We start from the raw sequence: 22,017 nt of genomic DNA, 5'->3' as shown, positions 1-22,017 counted from the left end.
CGCAGTTCCTATATTGCTTTAACCTGAATAAATGGACTTACACATATTAATTGTAAAAATGCAATCATCAAATACAAAACAAATAAAATACAAAACAACACACGCATGTTATGTGTATAGTTAGTTATTTTAAACAAACACATTTACGTTTAACAACTATCGATAACAGGCTTAGACTTTTCCAATTAAAATAGGGTACTTAAAGCAAATCTCTACGTAAAACATTTTCTTAACCCATTCAGTGGGGGCTACCCCCCCCCCCCCGCAACTGCAAGGGTTAAGTGCTTATTTTTGTTTAGGTTAAAAAATAACAACATTACACTGACCTGATCCTCAGGGACAGCTTGCTCTTAGACCGGTCCCATCCCCCTCTGCTGTAGCGGTCTAAGGTCCCTGAGACATCACATTCTATACACACTGTAGAGGATGCCGAGAGACATATACCATGGCTGGAGTGTAGGACGAGACAGACAGGAGGGAGCGCTGTCAGGGCCGTCCACCTCTGAGGATTTGGGAGTATAACTTTGTATTTTTTAACCTAGACAAAAACGAGCACTTAACCCTTGCAGCGTGTGTGTGTGTGGCGGGAGGGGAGGGTTGGGGTCACTACAAGGGTTTTGAAAAAGTTCTGCTTTAAAATAATATAAAGCTTTCAATTTTTTTTCAATAATAAATTAATATCAAACAAATGTACAGTGGTACCTCGGTTCACAAACTTAATTTGTTCCACGATTCTGGTCGCAAACAGAATTGGTCGCAAATGAAATCAAACTGTGATCAGACTGCGATCTCGACAAGAGGAAGCAACACGTGTCAGAGCGGGGAAGATGGCTGCGGCGGCTGTGTTCGTCACCCGATGCGGAATTTTCAAACGGAAGCAAAATTTTGCCCAACTTCCTGTTCGTGAACCGAATTGTTCGCAAACAGAAGCGTTCGTGAACCTAGGTACCTCTGCACATTGTCCAGCAAGGAACTTCTTTACATTTTGTCCAAGCACTTACAGTCATCTTGTTTCCAAACACCTGGCCCCTAACTCTCTCAGTTGCAATTCAGTTTCCTGAACTTCCTGTCCAGTACAAGATCACAACTGACAGTACAGTCTCCAGCAACTCTCCATCTACTAACTTGGAGAAGAGAGGAAGGATGAGCAGGGAGCAAGGAAGTAGATTGCCTTGCTGTGTGTTTGTGGACCATAATAGAAGTCACCAGCACTCAATGATATGTGCAAGATGTAAAGCACTTTGTATTCAATCGTCACATGCGTCAAACAGCCAACGTTTTCTGGCCATGCAGGGTCCCTTCTTCTGGGCGACATAGTGACGTCTTTTGGGCGACATAGTTACTATGTCGCCCAGAAGAAGGGATCCTGTGTGGCCCCCAAAACGTTGGCTGATTGGCGCATGTGACGATTGAATAAAAAGTGCTTTACTTCATGCACGTATGATCGAGTGCTGGTGACTTCTTTTATGGACTGTATCTGACACGGCGCCATCCGTGTTGTCACTTCAAGCACCCACCTCTTACTCAAGGTCTGTACGCTGTATGGAGTGCAGGTGATTTTGTATTATCGATTGTGTGTTTGTGGAGACACACACATTTTACTAGCACACGTAAGGATGACTCCATAGAAACCTGAAAGGGAGAGGAGACGCCTTAAAACAGGAAATCATGGTCAGTGCTCAGGGGACCAGCTGATTCTGCAGGAAACTAAAACTTTTAAACATCAAGGAGCAGCATCCATTGTATGTGATTTCATCAGCGTTTCAAATACCTTAACAACATTTTGACTTTAATATCACTTTAAGCTGTAAAACTTTAAAGGATTGTGCACATATAATACCTTTCCTTGCTCCCCCACCTCAAGATCAATATACACTTAAAGGAGAACTATGAGGTGAGTGCTTTTCACTCACCTCATAGTTCTAGCCGACCTGTGACAATGAGACTCTCACAGGTCGGCTTAGTAGATCGGGAGGTGAGTGAACACATACCGGGTTCGCTCGCCTCTCGATCCTGTCACGGCTCTCTGCCGTGACAGGGGGAGGGGCTGGATTCCCCTCTCCCCGCTCCGATCTGCCAGCGCTGACTGGCGGAACGGACGGGGGAGGGGGTGGGTACAGCTGGCTCTGCCTCTAGGTAGGCAGAGCCAGCTGTCACTCACGCAGCTGGGCGGATCCCGTCATCTACGTCGGGATCCGCTCCGGCTGCGGCGTCTCAGTATACCGCGAGCTGTATCTCGCGGTATACTGAGCTTAGGGTAACGGGAGGACGCTAGTTTGTGTCCTCCCGTTACCCTAAGGAGAACTATGGGGAAAAACACTGACCCCATAGTTCTCCTTGAAAATGTTCAATCAAATAATTTTATTTTTCAAAAACTTCTTCTTTTGTGACTCAGTGATGTTAACACTGGGTCTGACTGCTGCTCTTTGCTCCGAGTTTGGTGGGAGGGGACGGGAATGTTGCACCATCCATTTTTCACTGCAGCAAACACCAGAGAGATTACAAGGGATACATCGGACCGGTGTGCGATGGGATAGCCATAAGGCCCCTGTAAACATCACAGCTTCCTGCTTTCGACCTTTTTCAAAAACACATCCCCAGGATTCCTCTAGATGTACATGCTTCTCCCTTCTGGCCACTGGCTGTTGTAGGCTTTAGCTGTGTACTCTGCTGATACGAGGCTTGATCAGGCACATTTTAAGGGATGCCTGGGATTAGGGTTGCCACCTTTTCTTCAAGCGAAACCCGAACACTCTAGCGACGCGCTGAGATTTTTTTGGGAGATTGAGTCATGGCTAATCATATATATATTAATAGCCCCACCTTTCATATGTAAATATAACAGTTGAGGCTATTTTCAGTGGGGGGCCAGTAGCCCCTATCTTAATTTTGGTTGCCCCTGTCTGCCTGACATCTTGTGTCCGGGTTTCTGCTGCCATGAGACCCGAACACAGCATTCAAAACCCGGACTGTCCAGGTGAATCCTGGACAGGTGGCAACCCTACCTGGGATATGTTCTTTCACATTAGGAAAGCTAATAGCTTACCGGGGTGGGCAATTACGTTATGGATCAGGGGAGAAGTGATTGGTGATTGACAGAAGTCATTTAGACAGGACTTTATGTTGAATTTAAGATCACTGCTGCAGTTTCAAAGGGTTATATTATGGAGATGCACATTCACAGGAAATTGAAAACCATGCATTTTAACATAGAAGAGGACTTGCTACAAGTGTGGAAAAATAGATACAGCTGGAGTTTAGCTTTAACATCTATTTCATATATTATATAATATAGGGTAGTGAATAGCACTGAGAATTTGAATAAAGTTAATGAAAAATGTACCAACTGATACCAACCAATCAGATATTAGCTTACAATAGCTACAGTAGGTAAAATAACTTTAATGTTTTTCCTTAAGTGATTGTATAGAGTTATAACATTTGAAGAAGTACAACAGTAAACATACTTGTCTTTCAACTCTGCCAATCCCCTGCCTTGAATTCTAGCTTTTGGATTTCGCCTAGACATTAATAAAGCATAAGCCTGCATTCACATCTGAGCTGAGCCATTTTCAGGTGATGTAGAGTCTTTGTGGGCTTTTGAAGGCTTTTTTTATAACAAGGCTTTTGCATTTAAATTTAAGGTTTGGCCATTTTTATTTTGTTCAATGGAAAGCAGTATAATCTTTGACATCAAATGTTGTCCTCTTTGACATCATCATATTCCTTCCTGGTTTTTCACTTTCAATACATTTTTATGAAACGATTTAACCCCTTCATGACTGAGGCCCTTTTTTCAATTTTTGCACCCATGTTATATTCCACATTTTAGGCCGGAAAATGACGTAAAACCCTCCAACATTCGCAGAAGCGATCTGGCGACAGGTAAGTCGCCAGGATCGCTTCTGTTGTAAAGCCGACAGTCGGCTCTACAAGTTTAAAAAGAGTCCCGGCGGCAAAAGTCGCCGGGAGTCTGTTTAAACAGCCCCGATGCTGGCGACGTACACTGTACGTCGTCAGTCACGAAGGGGTTAAAGAAATATAATAGAGTTGCAGAGTCATTCGTACAATTTTCATGTCATACTTGTAATTGCAAAAAAACGTCCTGATTTTTCAGTGTGGTGTTGTGGTGTCTTCTGCTCTCAGATCTCTTGAGCCATGGACACTATGCCATGTTTCTTGGCAGCAGCTGCTGCTGCATTGTTGTTATATATGAGAAAAAGAACAGGCGAAGATACTGGATCCAGACAGTGATTGCTGAAAGAGAACAGAGGGGGCAGTTCTGAGTGATGTACGATGATCTTTGTGCCCATGCATGATTATACATCCAGAATTGCCAATCCTGAATCCTCCATTTTCTTTTCCAGAGCCAGGCTTGCTAGGGGGAGATAGCAGTTCACACCAAAATGTGTGCAAAAACTTGTGGAAATGTGTGTCGCACATTTATAGGCGCTCAAATGGAAGTCTATGATGACAAAAATGCCTGACCACACTCCCAAAAAATCTCATGTACTTCTACAAGCAAAAAGCGTCAAGTTACTGAGTGACTGAGCATTAACAGGGTTATTCACAAAATGGTGAAGAGTTTGGAGAAGGCAGGAGAAGGGAACAGTCTAGGACAGCATAGCTGAACTGGAAAGTGAGCTAAATTGTAGAATTTTTCCAAATCAGCTATGTAGCCACCCTCCAGAAGGAAGGACAGTATCAGCACCAATTCGGAGATGATTTGAGGATCTACAGCCGAGTGATACACAAATAAGATACATTTTTGTAAATAGTCAAAGTACCGTATTAATGTATTGTCTGCACTGTATTAGCAGTATATACTCTATATAGAGTATATACTGCTAATACAGTGCAGACAATACATTTACAATTATACTAACATGAATGTATTAAATGATCTGTATGTAGCCCTGTACTATGGATCATTTAACCCATTCATGTTAGCAGAGGATCATTGTAAATGTATTGTTGCAGGCACTCTATATGTACATGTACTATATACTACATATAGAATGCACTGAACAATAGATTTACAATTATCCTCTGCTAATATGAATGGGTTAAATGATCCGTAGTACATGATATGTAGCCCTGTACCCCCTTTTCCACTTACAGAGCTAGGTTATTTTTCTTTTAAATAAATATTCATGTAATTTTATTGGTATCTATCTACCTGTAGCTGCCTCATTTCCCACCCTCGGCTTATGGTAAAATTAGGTACCTCGGCGTTTATTCGGGACGGCTTATACTCGAGTATATACGGTACTTGAATGCATTTTTACAATTTAACTCCTGAGTTTAGTGTCACCTAATGAGTTTCCAAAATTTGAAGCGCTTGACAGATTTCAGTGAAGGTTAAACTATGTACAATGCTGTATGTGATTCTTTGCAGGACTTACAAGACAATATTTCTGAACTATGACATAACTTGGATCAGCTAGAACCTCCCTTGTGGACTTTACACGTGCTTAAGTGAAATTACCAGCCATAAATGCACTATAACAGTGTCAAGAGTACGTGAAGAGAATACTGTGGGCTGCTGGCTGCTCCACCAGATAATGTGACTGGGTCCGGCACAGCACAGGTAGGATGACTCTTTGTAAATAAGATTTTAAAAAAACAACTGCCTTCAATAAATAAAAAGGGTTGAAAACACATAATTTCCTAAGTTGGGCTTTTGTTTACATAATTGTCATATTGGTAATTACAGCAGGACAAAGTCCTATGCCCTCTTTCAGGGAACGATCACCCACATGCTACGTTTCCATTTTTATATTAATTTTGAATTATATTGAATATTGAATTACATTAAAAATGTTGGGGTTGTTGTAAACTGAGTATAAGAGGGTATAGGGGTGAGCTTTCAATAGAACCTGTCACTTTGTCTATTGAGGGCAAGTGATAGCTTCATTTTAAAGCCTACTAGACAAGTTACAATCTGATCACATCCCCAGTTATACAGACCATTAGGAATTTACAGTATATGACAAAAATTATGACCATGTTTCATGTTACACCCTGGCTATGGGTGTAACATAAAACATGGTCTACAAAATAAACTTAGCCCTTAAGCTATTGGATTCTGTGGATTCTGTAACCCACAGACTTTTTATATCCAGGAAACAAGCGGAAAGTTTAAAAGATAAGAAAACGCTCCCTCTGTTGGCTTCAAAATACTAATATACAATATTTTATATTCAGCTGACCAAAAAATATTTGTTTACATATTTTAGCCCTTACCATAATAAATAAAGGAACTACTATACATTTGCTTTAAATGTGATGCTTTAGGACCTAGGACAGTGCCCACCTTCCCTAACCTCTCCCTTTACATTATCAGGGATCAGGGATATTCACAAAAGGGTGAATATCTTGGGGGGGGGGGGCCCAAATAAAAATCTTGCACCAGGGCCCTTTGTTCTAGGTCCACCACTGCTCCAAACTCTTCACCCTTTTGTGAATAACCCTGTATTATTTAAATATTGGTGTGACCTAAAGAAGTAATAGAATGCAGCTTGTTTTATGATCTTCCATGCATGTTCTCTTGCTTGCAGAATGAACCATGTAGGAATGGACTATGACATTACTTATGAGGAACCGAATATTAACATCTACAAACTGGTGCTACTGGGAAGCAGCGATGTGGGAAAATCCAGCATGGTTCTTAGATACCTAAGGGACGAGTTTCTGGATACTACCTGCACTACTGGATGTGAGTACAACATAAAAGGCCTTATGTAAGTGTATAAAAATAGGTGTCTCTGTGCTATCATCAGAGAACAAATAGATCCTGCCAATTTTATACCTGCATTAATAAAATGTCAGTTTTATTCTGGTTGTTAGGGACAGAACATATGTTTGTTTGTTTTTTTTCTTTTCTAGCACTTTCATAAATGTTGTTTATCTATCATGGAAGATGAGATGTAATATAATGTACAGTAAAATATAGTTAAGAGTAATATAGCATAGCACTTTATGTTAATAGTTAAATAATAATAATTTTCTTGTTATGACGTTGTATATTAGACATGTGCAATTCGTTTCGGAATGAAATCCGTACGAATTTCGGGAAATTTAGACATTCGGATGCATCCGAATTTCCGAATGACAGAAGTATCGAATCTGAACGAATCTAAATGTTTGATAACGAAATTCAGATACATCCGGATACAAACACAACAAGCGGGAGAGCTGTCATTTTCCGCTCTCTGGCTTCTCTGCACTTGTATCTCAAACGAAAACAAAGTAACAGAATAGTGTTACAAAATGTGAATAATTAAAGAAGCTGAGAGATCCCTGTTATTCTCTAACAGCTTCTGCTTCGTTGCTTCTGTAAGTCTCAGAGGAGTGGACCTGAGAGAGAAAGTTTTCTTTCAGGTACATTCCTCTGCTGATTGACAGATGGCAATAGTCAGCCTGCTAATGGCTATTGCAATTTAAAATAGCCAATAACAGAACGGCCTTTGCTCCTGCAGAGGAGCGGACCTGAGAGAGAAAGTTCTCTCTCAGGTCCGCTCCTCCGTGACTGACATCAGGCAGTGGGCGGAGCATTAGCCACCCTGCTATTGGTTATTTCAATTTTAAATAACCAATAGCAGGCTTTGTTTATTTCCGCTTACTGCCTGATGTAAACATTGCATCGGGGAGTTTCTGTTATATTTTTTCAATTGTCGGCCGACGCTGGAGTGACTTTTTTTTTTTCAATTAAAGGAATTTTTGTGTAAGGTGCTGTGTGTTTATTTACATTTTACTTAACCCTTTAGTGAATGAGTAGGGGTACAAGTACCCCTTGCTCATTCGCATGGGGGGTGTAGCATCTGGGTGCCCCCTTTATGAAAGGGGGTACCCAGATGAGCCCCCCCTCCCCACAGAACGCCACAACCACCGGGTCAGGGTTGTGGGGAGGAGACCCTTTTCGCCATCGGCATGGGGACAAGGTGCTTTTCCAAGGAGTTCCCCATAACATTCCTGCCAGGCCTAAAGGGTCTGGTATGAATTGGGGGCGGACCCCGCACTGTTGGTTTTTTTTGTGGTGTCAGAAATTAAAAAGAAACAAAGTAATTATGTAGTATCAATTTTCTAAACATTTTTTTAGTTGGTAATGATCATTTAACTCATAACTCACACTTAAGGAAATTCAGATTCATCTGAATCCGAATATTGAAACAAAGTGACTTTCAGACCCATATCCCAAAAAATGAAATAACAAACATCCGAAACAAAAAGAAACAATTTTTTTGCTGGCTTGCATGTCTATTGTATATGTATCCTAACCCTAGGATTTTTTGGGAAAAAAAGGTCTAATGCATCTAAATCTTAGTGACACTAAACTCAGGAGTTTAATCTTAAAAATACATTTAAGTTCCTTAACTATTATAAAAAATGTATCTTATTTGTGTATCACTCAGCTGTTACATAAAAAAAGTATAGGATTTATTGAAATGATACCAAAAAAAGCACCACGGTTCACAAAATGAGCTTATTCTTTGTGCACATACATTCTGCTATAAAGTACAAATCTTAACATGGGAACTGGGCCAAAATAAGGCACTCATGGCTTGTTTAGACCACCAGCATTGGGCTGTATTGCACAATGCAGTCCTAACCTAAAGACAAGTCTTATTTTCTAGGGTCCCCATTCACACCAATGTACTGTGTTTGTGTTCACTTAAAAAATATGAATAAGGTTGCATTTTTGCAGGGAACGTTGCTACAAAATGTTTTAAAAATGACTTGCAGCACAATGCAATGTGAAATCATATACATGGCATGGTAATGCATGCACTATAGTGTGAACAAACCCCTTTTTTGACACTGGTATTAACATTACTGTAGACTGCAAAAGTCATAAAATGATCATTCATTAGTATCAATATATCAAAAAGATATTACACAGCATTTGTTTCTCACATATATATGTTAAAAATTTGCTTTTGTCTTGATCTTTTAGGTGCATTTTTCTCACAAAGAGTTTATGTCCAGGAGAAAACATTGGACTTTGAGATTTGGGACACTGCTGGCCAGGAGAGATATCACAGTGTGTGCCACCTATACTACCGTGGTGCCAGCGCTGCCATGCTGGTTTATGACATCACTTCCAAGGTGCATATTATTCAGGTCTATCAATAATACTTTTCACTGTAAAGATGTGAAATAATATTTAAAACAAAATATTTCTTGTTTTTCTTTAAAGCAGAATTAAACCTAGCAAGCAGTAGATATATGCAAAAAGATACAAAAATAAAATAAAAAAAGTTACCAAATAGGAAAAACTTACTTGTGTCTCTGCTGCTCGCTTCCGTCTGAAGATCTAAAGATTCTCGAGCAGCCGTGAAGGATCGTGGGGCAGGCGCATGCGCAGTAGAGATCTTTGGCTGGGACAAGAGAGACACGGTGTAATTAAATGCACGCACCGGTAGCATGCATGCGGACAGACACCGTGGGACACAGAAGACAAAGCAGTAAATGCTGGTTCAGAGAGCGGTACCAGCTCTGGAGGGACTCCTGAAAACTAAAGAAGAAGATGATCGGATCAAGAGCAATCATTTAAGGTAAGTCCTTAAAGCAGCATTGGGGGGGAGGGGAGAATGTGACTTTAATGTCACTTTTAAAGCTGGATTCACACCTGGGCATCTGTGTTTTCAGGCATTGTTTCATGAGCGTTTTTGAGCATTCTTATGCACATATATGCAGGTTTTTGCGCATTTTGCAGGCGTTCAGCTACAGGTCTTGTTCTATTTGGCCCAATGTAAAGCAGTAGCATGGGATATCATGAAAAAATTTGTGTTTTAAAGAATTGCATGTAGCAATGCTCAAATCTAGCAACATATGTATGTATACATGTTATCCAAAACGGGTTAACTAGTGCTGGTTTTATGATCAAGTAGAAGCTACATTCTCACATGCCTCATTCTGAAGCTACCGGTATGTTGATTTATACTTTCAACTTGTTATCTATTTAAAATGGAAGCTGCAGTTTGAAAATGTATGGTATTGGCTGTACAGCATTCAGCCATGATTTGCAACTAAATGTGTGACAGGTACTAATTGTGGAATTATGGTTTTTCAGTGAAGCAGATGTCATACAGTGCATGGTCTTTACTTATCCTGTTTTATATTCTGTATGAATTATTAATTACCTTTTTGCTCCCATCTCTTGCAGGAGACATTTCTTAGAGCTCAGCTATGGCTTCAGGAGCTACAGAAGTACATCTCCAGTGAGGAAATGGTAATTGCGTTTGTTGGAAATAAGACCGATCTAAATTCAGAGAGGAAAGTCTCACTCGAGGTATGATTTTCTGCAGCAGAACAGTACAAGCAAGGTTGTAGAATACACCAGCTGATTGTGACTCTGGTCAATATACCCTTGCCAGCATAGTATAAAGACTGTAATAAGCTTAAAGTGACTTTAGAAGCAAACATAACATTATAAAAAAATTCAGGTAGGGATGGACACTTCAGTTTCTCTAAGGGGTCCATTCACAAAGCTGCCGTAGGTAGCCGAGTGAATAACCGACCCGAAGTGAAGTGAAGTGAGCCGAATGCTGTTCGGCTATTCACTTCAGGCTTGTACGGCTGATTTCATCCGTACACCGAGTAAAATCAGCCGTACATTGGCTTGCTGCGGCTGGCTTCGGGTCGGCCGAACATGCTCATCTGGATCGGCTGAGCCGAACCTCCGGCAGGCTACTCGCTGCTGTTTGGCCTATTCTCATAGATGCCGAACAGCAGTGAGTGAATAGCCGAATGCCGCCGAGCAGAGTAGAAAAACAGTTTAAAAAAGTAGAAAAAATGAAATAGAGAACAAGTTTACCATAGCAGTCCCCTCAGTCTCTTAGCATACACTACAGTAAAGTGAAGTGCAATCTAATAACAATATAATAGTAATACAGTAAATAATGTAATACAGTAAATAATGTAATACACTAGAATACAGTACAAACTCCCTGCCCACCCTATTTACCACTATTTATCACTATGCCTGTGACAAGCTATTCACCCCTCTAACCACTCCCGTTCAGTTAGCCTTCGGCTCGACTGAGCCCCTCGGCCAACTTCGGGAGCTGTACGGCTATTCACTATATTATATTACTATTCTACTGAACCGAAGGGGTCCTGGGGTCGCAGCTAGCCGAAGGATCAGCCGAAGCTACGGCTAGATCCTTCGGCAGCTTTGTGAATAGACCCCTAAGATTGTAGCATATATTGAAAACATTATTTGATCAAGATCAACATTACCTTTGTGCAGGGCCGGCCTTAGGCCGTAAGGTGCCCTGTGCGAGAAAGCTTTACAGCGCCCCTCAGTGACCACACTCCTCTGTGGCCACACCCTTTAGTGGCCACACCCCCAGTAACCACACCCATTTCCGCCAATATCTGCACCATTTAAAGACTCCTATTTTGTTAAGCCGCAAACAAATATATATATATATTTAAAAGTATTATACAAATAAAACTTTTATTCAAAGCTATTAAACTTGTAGGCACAATAGAAGTATTCTTATCAAATAAAACAACAGAAGGCAAACAATAAATGTCAAACTAAAATAGAGTCTATAAAAATAAAGTGTCAGGTTGTCATGCCGATCCCTTTTTTCAAGTAGGTATATCTAGAAAAAGTAAAAATAGAAAACAGAACACAAAACCTAGACAACATGTAAAATTAATGAATTACTATATGTCCGAATATACGAATAATTTATTCAGGCACATAATAAGAGAATGTGCGGTGGCCATGTTGGCAACCGGCGTGTTCTGTGAATGCATGCCCCCATCTTGGAGGCAGGGAGCATGACGTCATGTGCCGATATAGGCGCCACCATCTTGGTGTATACCTAGATATACACCAAGATGGCGGCGCCCAACACGTGCAGTGTTATATGACGTCATGCGCCCTGCCTCCAGAACACGCCAATAGCTGAATCCAAAATAGCATAAACATTTGTTTTGTTTGATGAAACGAAGGGGGGGGGCAGTTTTCACTTTTGTAAAATAATTTTTTTACATTTTTTATAATTTTCAATTTTTTTAATTATTTATTTTTTACTGTTTGGGGAAATATTAGGGGTCTAAACAGACCCCTGAAATTTCCCTTTCAAAATAGAAAATAAATTGAGGACACCAAATCCTCAATTTCTTTTTCTGCAGCCTCAGCACTCAATGAATGGGAAGCACTCAGTACAGAGGCTTCCCATTCATTCAGAAAGTATTTACTATCAGCTGTTTCTGAATGGGGAGGAGCCTCGGCAGTGAGTGCTTCTCCCCATTGAGGAAATCTTGAATAAACAGGCTGTGATGGAAATTACAGCCTGTTCATTCATAACTGAGTACTATGTGTCCCCAGTTATTTACAAACACTGGAGTGATCAGACGATCGCTCCAGTGTTTGTCCTTCTCACACGGAGGATCGGTAAGTATCATTGATATTTACCGATCCCCGCTCTGCCACGCACAGAGCCGCTGTCATCCTGAAACTGACAGGATGACAGCGGCTCCGATCTCCTACCCGCTCGGCCATCCTGACAGCTGCGAGCGCGGCTTCTCTCACCCTCACCACTTGGCCATCCTGACAGCAGGCAGCGTTTGGATGGCCAGCGGTGAGGAGGAGAGAAGCCGCCCTGAGGAAGAGCTGTGTTGGCCGCCTGGCGCCTTTGTTGCCATTGCGCCCTGTGCGTCCGCACAGCTCGCACACCCCTAAGGCCGGCCCTGCCTTTGTGTACCTGCAGTTTGTATGCTAGGAGGGCTAGATTGTGAGACTTCAGTGTTATGGGCACAATTATTACTTTTGGACTCTTTCTGAAGTTTGTTGTCACCCAGTGACTCCTAACTATACCACAAGTTAACATTTTAGACATGGCTTCATAATATACACGTAGAATGGTATGGTTGTGAACGTTCACAGCAGTCTATCAAAATACTGCACATTAAACCTTTGCAAAAGAAGGACAGTTCTATAACTACCCTGTTTCCCCGAAAATAAGACCTACCCCGAAAATAAGTACTATTTTTGGGAATTGCTCAAATATAAGACCTACCCTGAAAATAAGACCTAGTTGTGACGATTCCCAGGGCCGGTGGTGGCATAAGGGGGAACTTGAAGAGCCGCGGGAGAGAATCAACGGTGCCATTGAAGCCAGCGGCAGCGGAGGGAGCAGATAAGCCGATGCTTCCTCTATAGCGCTAGCTCCTGTCACAGGTGGAGTGATGCCAAATGCACTCCGCCTGTGAGGAATCGATAGTGAAAGTGCGCTTCGCTCATTCTGGCCAGCGATTGGTTACCAAATTGCTCTTTGAAAGGGACGGCACCCCCGATTGCCCTGATCACCCTATTTTTTAATTTACCATTTTGGATTACTTAATTTGAATTTGCATTCATTTTGGATTGTTGTACATAAAAAAAAAGACCTACCCCGAAAATAAGACCTAGTGTGTTTTTTTGAGCTAAAAAAAATATAAGACAGTGTCATATTTTCGGGGAAACACGGTACATTTAAAGTCTATCTAAACCAAAAAACAAACATTGTATACATTGCAGCTTACCAATCCTTAAATGTCGTGGCTGCATTCGTTTTTTTTTAGGCTTTTTTTTCCCTTTATTTTCACCTGGTGATCCAGCCACACACTTCCTGTCTTATGGCGCCACTCTATGGAGAAGCAATGGAGTCAACCTTGGAGAGCAGCATTGTCAACTTGTGGAGAGGGTAGTGATGGATACATTAGCAGATTTAGATAAACTTGACTAACAAATTAAATCTGAACTCCAACTAACACTTTTTCAAACAATTGGTCTTTATTAATTTGCCAGCGTTGCGTTCCACTGCAAACTCAAAAAATAGAGCAAGCCCTATTTTTTGCGTATGCAGTGGAACGCAACGCTAGCAAAGTCTTGCCACGCGTTCGATAGCACTGCGGGTGGGTGGACGTGGATGCGGTGCCATTGAATTCAATGCACCGCCACGCCCCCTCCCGCCCCAAAACGCGGGGAGAAGTTTCTTAGCGATCGCGGTGCAACGCTTTCGGTGTGAACAAGGCCTGAAGGATAAGTGTATACATCAATATTTTACTGAAAAATTATAAAAGGAAAGACAAACACTATCCTTTTAGGATAAAAGTGTTACATAATTGAATAAAGCTGACAATTTTAAGCACCCCTGTCAGTGCTAAATGGTCTGTCTTATCACTCTATCTGCTACTTTATCTGGACAGCTTGGTCTGTTACGGGAAGTTGAAAAAAAAAATCCCTAGCTGGAACACCATGTGAAAAAAAAAACCCATAAGAAGACTATTGCAACCACCACATAAGGATTATAAGCTGAAATATATAACATTTTTGCTTATGGGTTTAACCAGTTGACATCCGCGGTGTTAAACCCCCTTCCCATCCAGGCCATTTTTCAGTATTCAGCGATGCGGTACTTTGACTGACATTTATTCCGTCATGCAGCGCTGTACTGAAATGAATTTTATACCCTTTTTTGGAGACAGATAGAGCTTTCTTTTGGTGGTATTTATTCACCACTGGGGTTTTAATTTTTTTACTATATTAAGAAAAAATTACCAATTTTTTGAAACACCCGGTAACGGGTGTGTTTAATGGTCGTGTCTTTTCTGCCCGTGCGTGCCCGCTAGGGGGCGCGCGCGAGCAGAAAATAATTGCCGTCTGGAGACGGCAACCCGCAAATGCAGCAGTGCCGTCCGTCCGTTTTTTTTACTACGGGCGGACGGCAAGAGGTTACACCTTTTAATTACACCTTTTAATTACTTTAAATTACACCCATCATCAGATGAAAGTATGCTCCTACAAATAATTTTTGGGTGTTCAAAGTAATAAGTGTTTTCACAGTCCTAAAGAAGTTGAAGGTAGTAGCTCAGTCTTTGATTTTTGGTGATTTGCATATCAGAGCCTCTGAGGTATGGGGCCCCACCCCTAGTAATTTAGGGTTATGCGCAGGCACCTGAGGATGCCTGCTTTTGATACTTGAAGGCAGTTCAAGCTTTGTTCTGTCTCTGTGAACAATAGGGTTAAGGAGACAAATTCCAGTTTTGCTCTAAGCTTCTATATTATATCATTGTAAGTCATAAGATAAATCTCTCTTAATACATGTATCAACACATCAAGCCTTTCATTGTATTGTGCTACTCCCAGGATGCTCAGGCTTTTGCTGAACAGGAAAGGTTGTTGTTCATGGAAACATCAGCAAAGACAGGAGAAGGAGTGAAAGAAGTGTTTGAAGCCATTGGTGAGTACATACTTGATAACCATGGATTTGTAGTTGGCTATAGATAACAATCAAATGAGTAAGTACAAGCCAATCATTAAACAGTCTTTTTGGGACACGTACTGTATATATAGACTAGTAGCTCTGTAGTTGGCCATAGATAATAATCAGATGAGCAAGTACAATCTAATCATTGAACAGTCTTTTTGGAACACGTATACTGTGGACTACTGTGCTTGTATTGCCCAAGCATGGATATCTCTGCCTCAGAAGACAAACCCACCTATAGCCTTGCCCCACATTTATCTTGGGACAACCACATTGATTAGCCTGGAAAATCCAACAATGAAAGCTTGCTATGATCCTAATGTGTGTATAAAACTAAGTTAAAAAAATAACATATAGGATCTTACCAGTCCGTAGATGAAGTGGCGATTTAGTTTTTGTTTTTTTCTTTACCTGGCAATCATGACAGTCACACATTTCCTGTCCTTGGGGGGACAATGCTCGCTCCCTTAACTGTGTCTAGGCAGGATCAGCAGTGTCATTTTAGACTACTCACTCCTGATCTGAACTACAGAACACCACCCAATTTGTTCACTTTCATAATGGGAGGTGTGCTGTATATTTTCATTATCTCTATAGGTTGCACTCAATGGACTTGTGTCTTTTTTCAACCTGACTAGCTATGTAACTAAAATAATTTGGGTTATATTGATGACAGTCATTTAATGTATATAGGCACCTTCAGACTGAAATTACTTTAGTCTACTGATTAAACTCATAAACTCAGAACAGTACTGTGACAGAATATGTTTTGTTAAATCAAACTTAATTTTTATGTGCACTATAGGCAGACTATATTCATCAGGTCTCACCCCTGAAACACAATATAAACTCCAATAGAATTATATATAGGTATACTGTATGCTGTATAGGGATAGCAGATTACATTACTGGCATAACTATCCCATTGGTTTTCTATTTGTGGTGCATTATGCACATTGCAGGGCACATTGACCTGGTTTAGGGCTTCAGAGAGGACTTTTTCATACTCCTATAAGGGAGTGCTCTTCTTGGTAGACATAGGTGCTTGACCCCTGTGTGAAGCCAAAAGCAATAGGACAGGATCCTGAGCAGAATACATGTACACAAATAGTATAGCAGTTCTTAAATGTGATGACTACCTGCTCTGTCTCCAGCATTCTGCGTTCAGCTGGGATTAATTTACTTGTTCAAGAAGAACAAGTAAATAGAACAAGAACATAGAACACCAGCTTCTCAGGCAATCAGGAAGCCAGGTGGCGGGTCATGATCACTGGGATATTTGGAATTGTGTTAAGAAAGTGCTGGACCTGTATGCTTATTCTCATGGTGTTTATCATCCAACAGTACTTAAGTGAAGTGAATATGTGTGGTCTGGCTGATAAGTGGGCAGCCTCCGCAATCCAAAGGATCTCCACAGCACCCTTGGCTCGACAGTGAACACAGTAGATGTAGGAATTGATGTGCCACACTAGTTAAAATAGTCCAGATACAACTTTATTCCATTAGGGTAGAGTAGCCAACACGTTTCAGTGGTCCAGAACACACCTTATTCCTCAGAGATTGAGTTGTGATGGGAGTACTTCAGGCTTGTCAGAAGTATGCCAGCTGAAGCTTTCTCTAGCATATATATATTTATTAATGAATGTTATTCTTTATAGCAGATTAAATTGATTTGTGTAGTTTGTGCATTAATTTCCACATTGTACAGTTTGTGTATAAAGTGTGCCAATCTTAGCTAAAGTCTCAGGAATACCACACTGTCTTCCACTTTTCACTTGTTCACCCAAAGATCTGCCATTGTACTTATTATCATAAAATGCTTCCTTTGCATCAGACAACCACTTGTGCTTGTTTGGGGATTGTTAAAACACCTCTAGGCATTTAGCATTTTAGGATCAGCACACATTATGATGCCGTTTAATTTTAAAGCTAAAACAATTAAATGCTATTTAAAGTGTATCTATACCCAAAACTTTGGTTTTGGGTGTAGAGAGAATGTAGAGATCCCTCTTTACGACTAAGTCCGTTATTGGATGAAATGCGTTAGTGAAAGGAAGGAAGGGAGGACCTAAGGCAGGATGATCTCAAGCTGTATGCTTCAGTAAAGTTCTCCAGCAAAGTTATCGGTGTGCAGCTGGATTTTTTCTACTTGGCTTGGGGTTGCTGTAGCAGAGACACACACAGCTGGTGGGCACCCACTTGTCTCCTCTGTCTGGCTGTGAGGGAATAGTGCAGTCGCTATATGGATGGGACCTAACAATATTTAATTAAGTTTGATGAAGCACTGTGTTCCATAAACTATTTTTCACAATTTATTTTCGATACACTGTTTTTACATTTTTTTTCACCTGGCATCTCAGTTCTGCTGATCTTCTGCAGCCACTTCCTGTCTACATGCATGCATTCCAGTAGTGGCTGGATGGTATTCTCTTGATGGTGACAAAAGTGGACCATGCCTGTGTAATCCCTATTAAATCCTCTGGGACCGGGTAGCTTTGCACAAGCACAGTTAGGAGAAGAATGTTGTCACCCTATAACAGGAAGTACCTTGATGGCAGGATCACCAGGTATTATTTAAATGAAAGCTCCAGATTGAAAATGACTTTTGAATTTACATTAAAGAGGACCTTTACTACCTTTGACTAAAAATCACATCTGCATACCTCCCCTGAGATGATGTGCATGGTCACATGTCCTAGTCACATGTGCCATTAGTTCCAGGAAGTAAAGGGAGATCTAGTAACCTGCTCTTAGTTAAAATGGCCACTGTCAAAAGACTGGGGAAGAAAAGAAAAATAAGGTATGCAAAAGAATAAAAATCCGGCAATTATCTAGAAGAATGTGTTTGTAGATTGTCATTGCTAAACATTTCTAAAGAAACGGGTCAAGTTCCTCTTGAGCATGTTAAGAGTTTACATAAGGTTTTGCTGATTAGATTTACATCTACTTAACAGTTGGTAAAACAAGTCATCACTGTATGTGTTAGGTCCATTAAATGGACACTGTGAAGCTATGGGGATTCGTAATGTCCTTGTGTTGCCGGTTAATCTTAATAATCTTTATTCTTTTTCCCCATTTTGCAGCCAGTCAAATTCTCATCATGGAACACCATAAACAGGACAAGGCACGCAGGCAGGTTGCAAACATCACTATCCAGGAAGCACAGAAACCTGTTGTGATACACAGATGTTGCAGTTTCCAGTAGACAATTAATCCGGGCACATACTGTGTAAAGAAGAAACATTTGTACTAACTTGCTAAAATCATAATTTGCAGCTTGTGGTATTAAAGACTAAATTAAAGAGAAGCCGTTGGCGCTATGAAGAACACAGATATTTAGCTTCTTCTTCTCCTACATTAGGCCTATTGTCCTGAGCTAACTGCTGAGTGAAGAATAGAAAGGTAAATTGTAGTTGGTATTTGTCATAGCATGAAACTGGCTCCATAAATAAAGTTAAAATTAAAGAAAAATCTTGAAATAAAATAGTCAGCTTTAATTCTGTAAAATGCATAGAGAATACCTGTATATATGTGTAATGACAGAACACCATACATCTACAAACACCAAAGACTAGAGTCATCAAAAGCATAATCTTATTAAAATCTATTTTTCAATTTGTTTGTTTTTATTTTGGTTGATATAAAATATTTCAGTTGGAAATGAGATAAGGCAGAGTTTCGGATTTACAAGTGACGCAAATAAATGTGACAAACAGTAATATAAAATGAAAGCAGTAGTGAACAAAAGATTAATGTTACATATACAGGTAAAACAGGAGAACATTCGGATTTGGGTATACAGCTTCATCATCTATCTGTTAGCTATCCAAAAACAGCACTGAAAATATTTGATCTTGGATGTATTGGCGACTGGAACCAGTGGTGGACGACAGTTCACAGATAGACCTGGTATATACAGTAATAAGCACAAGGTAGCTTTTTATCCAATAATTTTTCAAAACTTGAATTTTGTCAATATTTATACCATAGGTTATAGTAAAATGTGCTATTTTAAAGAAAGGTCTGATTGAGGACATTTGTTTTCTAAATGATTGCATTTTTCCTCTTTTTCCTAGTCTTTTGTGTGATCTATTATCATTATGGTCATATTTTCTACACTTGGTGATTCACAGGGTGGTGGAAACTGTTCCTTACTGCTGGCGATTATGTTGCTGAAGACCTATAACTTTCCTGCCAGTTGCCTAGATAGCGGTCCTACCCAAAACAATTTGGAGAAGGGAGGGGTTTGATCCTACATGGTGTTTTATTGGAAATTGAGACCCCAATTATTCAAATCTCCCCCCACTGTGTCAGGATTTTGATAGCCTGGCTCAGTTTCTCTGTTCAGCTACTATGATCACAAGCCAAAGTGAGTTTTCCATATATTCCTATAGAGAGTCCACTAGACATAAAAGATAGAAATACTGTCTCCTGGACTTCATGGTAAATTATATACCGGAAAAAAAATGAGAATAGAAGATAAAAGGAGAGACACAGGCAGCATTGCTAAAGCAATAAATATAATCCTGCAAGAACTGGAGAAACAACTGTTGATTAATGTTCCAAAGTCCATGAAGACATGAATAGTTTTGCTCCACTAAACGACACCACCAAACTATATGACTATATTGAGAACTTAGCCTAGTGGTAATGCTCGGGAAGAGGGATGTTCCAGGAATGAGGGGATATGTCTTTAATTAGGAACCCAAACTGCATTAAAGAACAAGAGGGTTCAAATCTGCCAGCAAGAAGAAGAATACATTCTGGGTGCCGATGATCTTTACATACAGATTGCTATACACAGATGAAGAGGAACCTACAAGAAATGATACTGCTGTAGTCTCTTTATCTCAAGTAATACAATGACAACTGTAAGAGGAACACATCAAATTACGGTATGTTTTCATTTCTAAAAACTGGTGAACAGGGAATAAATGCTATAACTTGTTCAATCCTCTGCCCCCACAAAATACTGACTTTAAAGACTTTAAAATATATTTTGCTTTTTCTTATGAACCCATTTGTATGAAAATATTTTCCATGGAATTCCCTTGTGGATTGTGTAATTAGAATCTGTTTTTGAAAGCTTTTGACATAAACCCCATAATTCAAGGAGAAAACCTTTGCTCTTCCATAAATTTGCTAAGAAAATTTGGCTGTTCAATATTACCTTATGCATACATTTTTGAACCAAATTTTCCACACACTGGTAGAGTTTTGAATAACCAAGGGTATGAAGGGTTGTGTGCTTCCATTTATATACACAGTACAACTGGCAATGATAATACCTCCACTGACTGAGATACTTTTTAGTTGTCTTCTCTAAGCTCCAAGCTGTCATCTATTGGAATACAAGTGTGTCCCAGGGGTCTATACATGGACTTCTGAGTATCTTCCCAGGCTGTGCCCCTCCTACCAAACCGCCCTACTGGACGGATTCCACGGCCAGTGTACCATGATGGGTCAATGTCAGGATCTATGGAAAAAGAAAGTACTGTTTATTTAAGTATACATGCCATTGTGTTGCTTTAAATTGATCTTAATCCCAAACTACTCATTTTGTTTTGAGTCATCAGAGAATTACACAGTTACATTTCCCTCTGCAGTTTTATTATTTTATTCTGAGCACGATATCTATAGTGATCTGTCATTTAGACCACTCTAATTTTTATCTGACTGTCTGGGTTTAGTAGGATTCATCAGGGCTGTGTTTTTGCCTAAGCTTCCTCATACGGGTCCTAATAGACAAAGGGGGCTATCAAAGAATTGGGAGTAACACATGGGGCCAATTGGTCAAGATGGTATGCCATAGGATTGGGTCATTGGTTGTGGTGCTAGTTAAGATGAAGCTATGCAATGTAATGTAAAAGGAAACAAGTAAAAACTAAAAGTCAACTTAATTTGATCTGATAGAGACAGATATCCACTAAATTGAAATAATAATAAGACATTGCTGGAGGAACTTTACTACATTCTTAATAGTGGACATGCAGAATATCTCATGTCATCCTTACCCTGCCCAAAAGAAACAAATGTAGTAGTTCTGAATTGAGATGTACTTAAAAGTAGAACTTCAGTTACAATGTTTTTGTTATTTTGGAAGGAGTTTGGAAGGCTGCCACGTTTTATTGTGTGTGCCCGTTGGTGCAATTTTTCATTATTTCCTGTGTGGTCACAGGGAGAAGAAGTGAGGGGAAATCTCCCCAAAAGGGGTATTGACAGCAATATAAACCAAACCTTCCCCACTCTATGCAGAACAACAAGAACATGTTTGGAATGTGCTCTTAGATACCAGAATAAATATTTTATGACATTCCATACTTTTCTCATGCAATTACAGTAATATATTCTGAGGAAATGCACAGCATGGCAGATATGGAAACAGTGGAGAGCAGAGAATGCAAATTAAGCGGAAGAAATGAATCCTGCAAAGACAAACGTATTTTGTTAAAAAGTTTTCCAAGGATGACTATCATAAAACTGCTGATAGTAGTTTTGTGTATACATATCTGTGTGTGTGTGATATCTTCTGCCCCTATGTGCTCCAAGATGGAGACTCTCATAGTTTAGAGTTAGGACCGCACTATAAGAGGTGCCTTGGCGCGGCAGTGCGGCTTACACATCCTTTGCAGAAGACGTGTATCCAAACCTCTGTCCTTGGTGGTGAGACAAGTTGTTTTACATGCTGGTTTGTGAGTGTGCCATGATGCCTTTCTACTGTTCTACTGTTCAAAGCCCATTTCGT

The 22,017-nt window shown here is 40.3% G+C and overlaps 1 protein-coding gene across 1 annotated transcript; it reads left to right on the top strand.

Annotated features, from left to right (window-relative positions):
• The first annotated feature begins 445 nt into the window (after positions 1 to 445).
• RAB17 (RAB17, member RAS oncogene family) lies at positions 446 to 18,477 on the top strand. The gene is made up of 8 exons (XM_018559934.1): positions 446 to 456; positions 3,833 to 3,885; positions 4,147 to 4,228; positions 6,561 to 6,718; positions 8,957 to 9,108; positions 10,169 to 10,294; positions 15,152 to 15,245; positions 18,356 to 18,477. The coding sequence occupies exons 1-8, from the start codon at positions 446 to 448 to the stop codon at positions 18,475 to 18,477; spliced, it is 798 nt and encodes a 265-aa protein (XP_018415436.1).
• Positions 18,478 to 22,017: the final 3,540 nt, after the last annotated feature.

The sequence above is a fragment of the Nanorana parkeri genome, unplaced genomic scaffold (genome assembly GCF_000935625.1).
Source record: "Nanorana parkeri isolate BGI_ZX_2015 unplaced genomic scaffold, ASM93562v1 scaffold423, whole genome shotgun sequence".
Classification (NCBI taxonomy): domain Eukaryota; kingdom Metazoa; phylum Chordata; class Amphibia; order Anura; family Dicroglossidae; genus Nanorana; species Nanorana parkeri.
The sequence above is the reverse complement of the archived record's forward strand: the minus strand, read 5'-3'. Positions and strand labels throughout refer to the sequence as shown.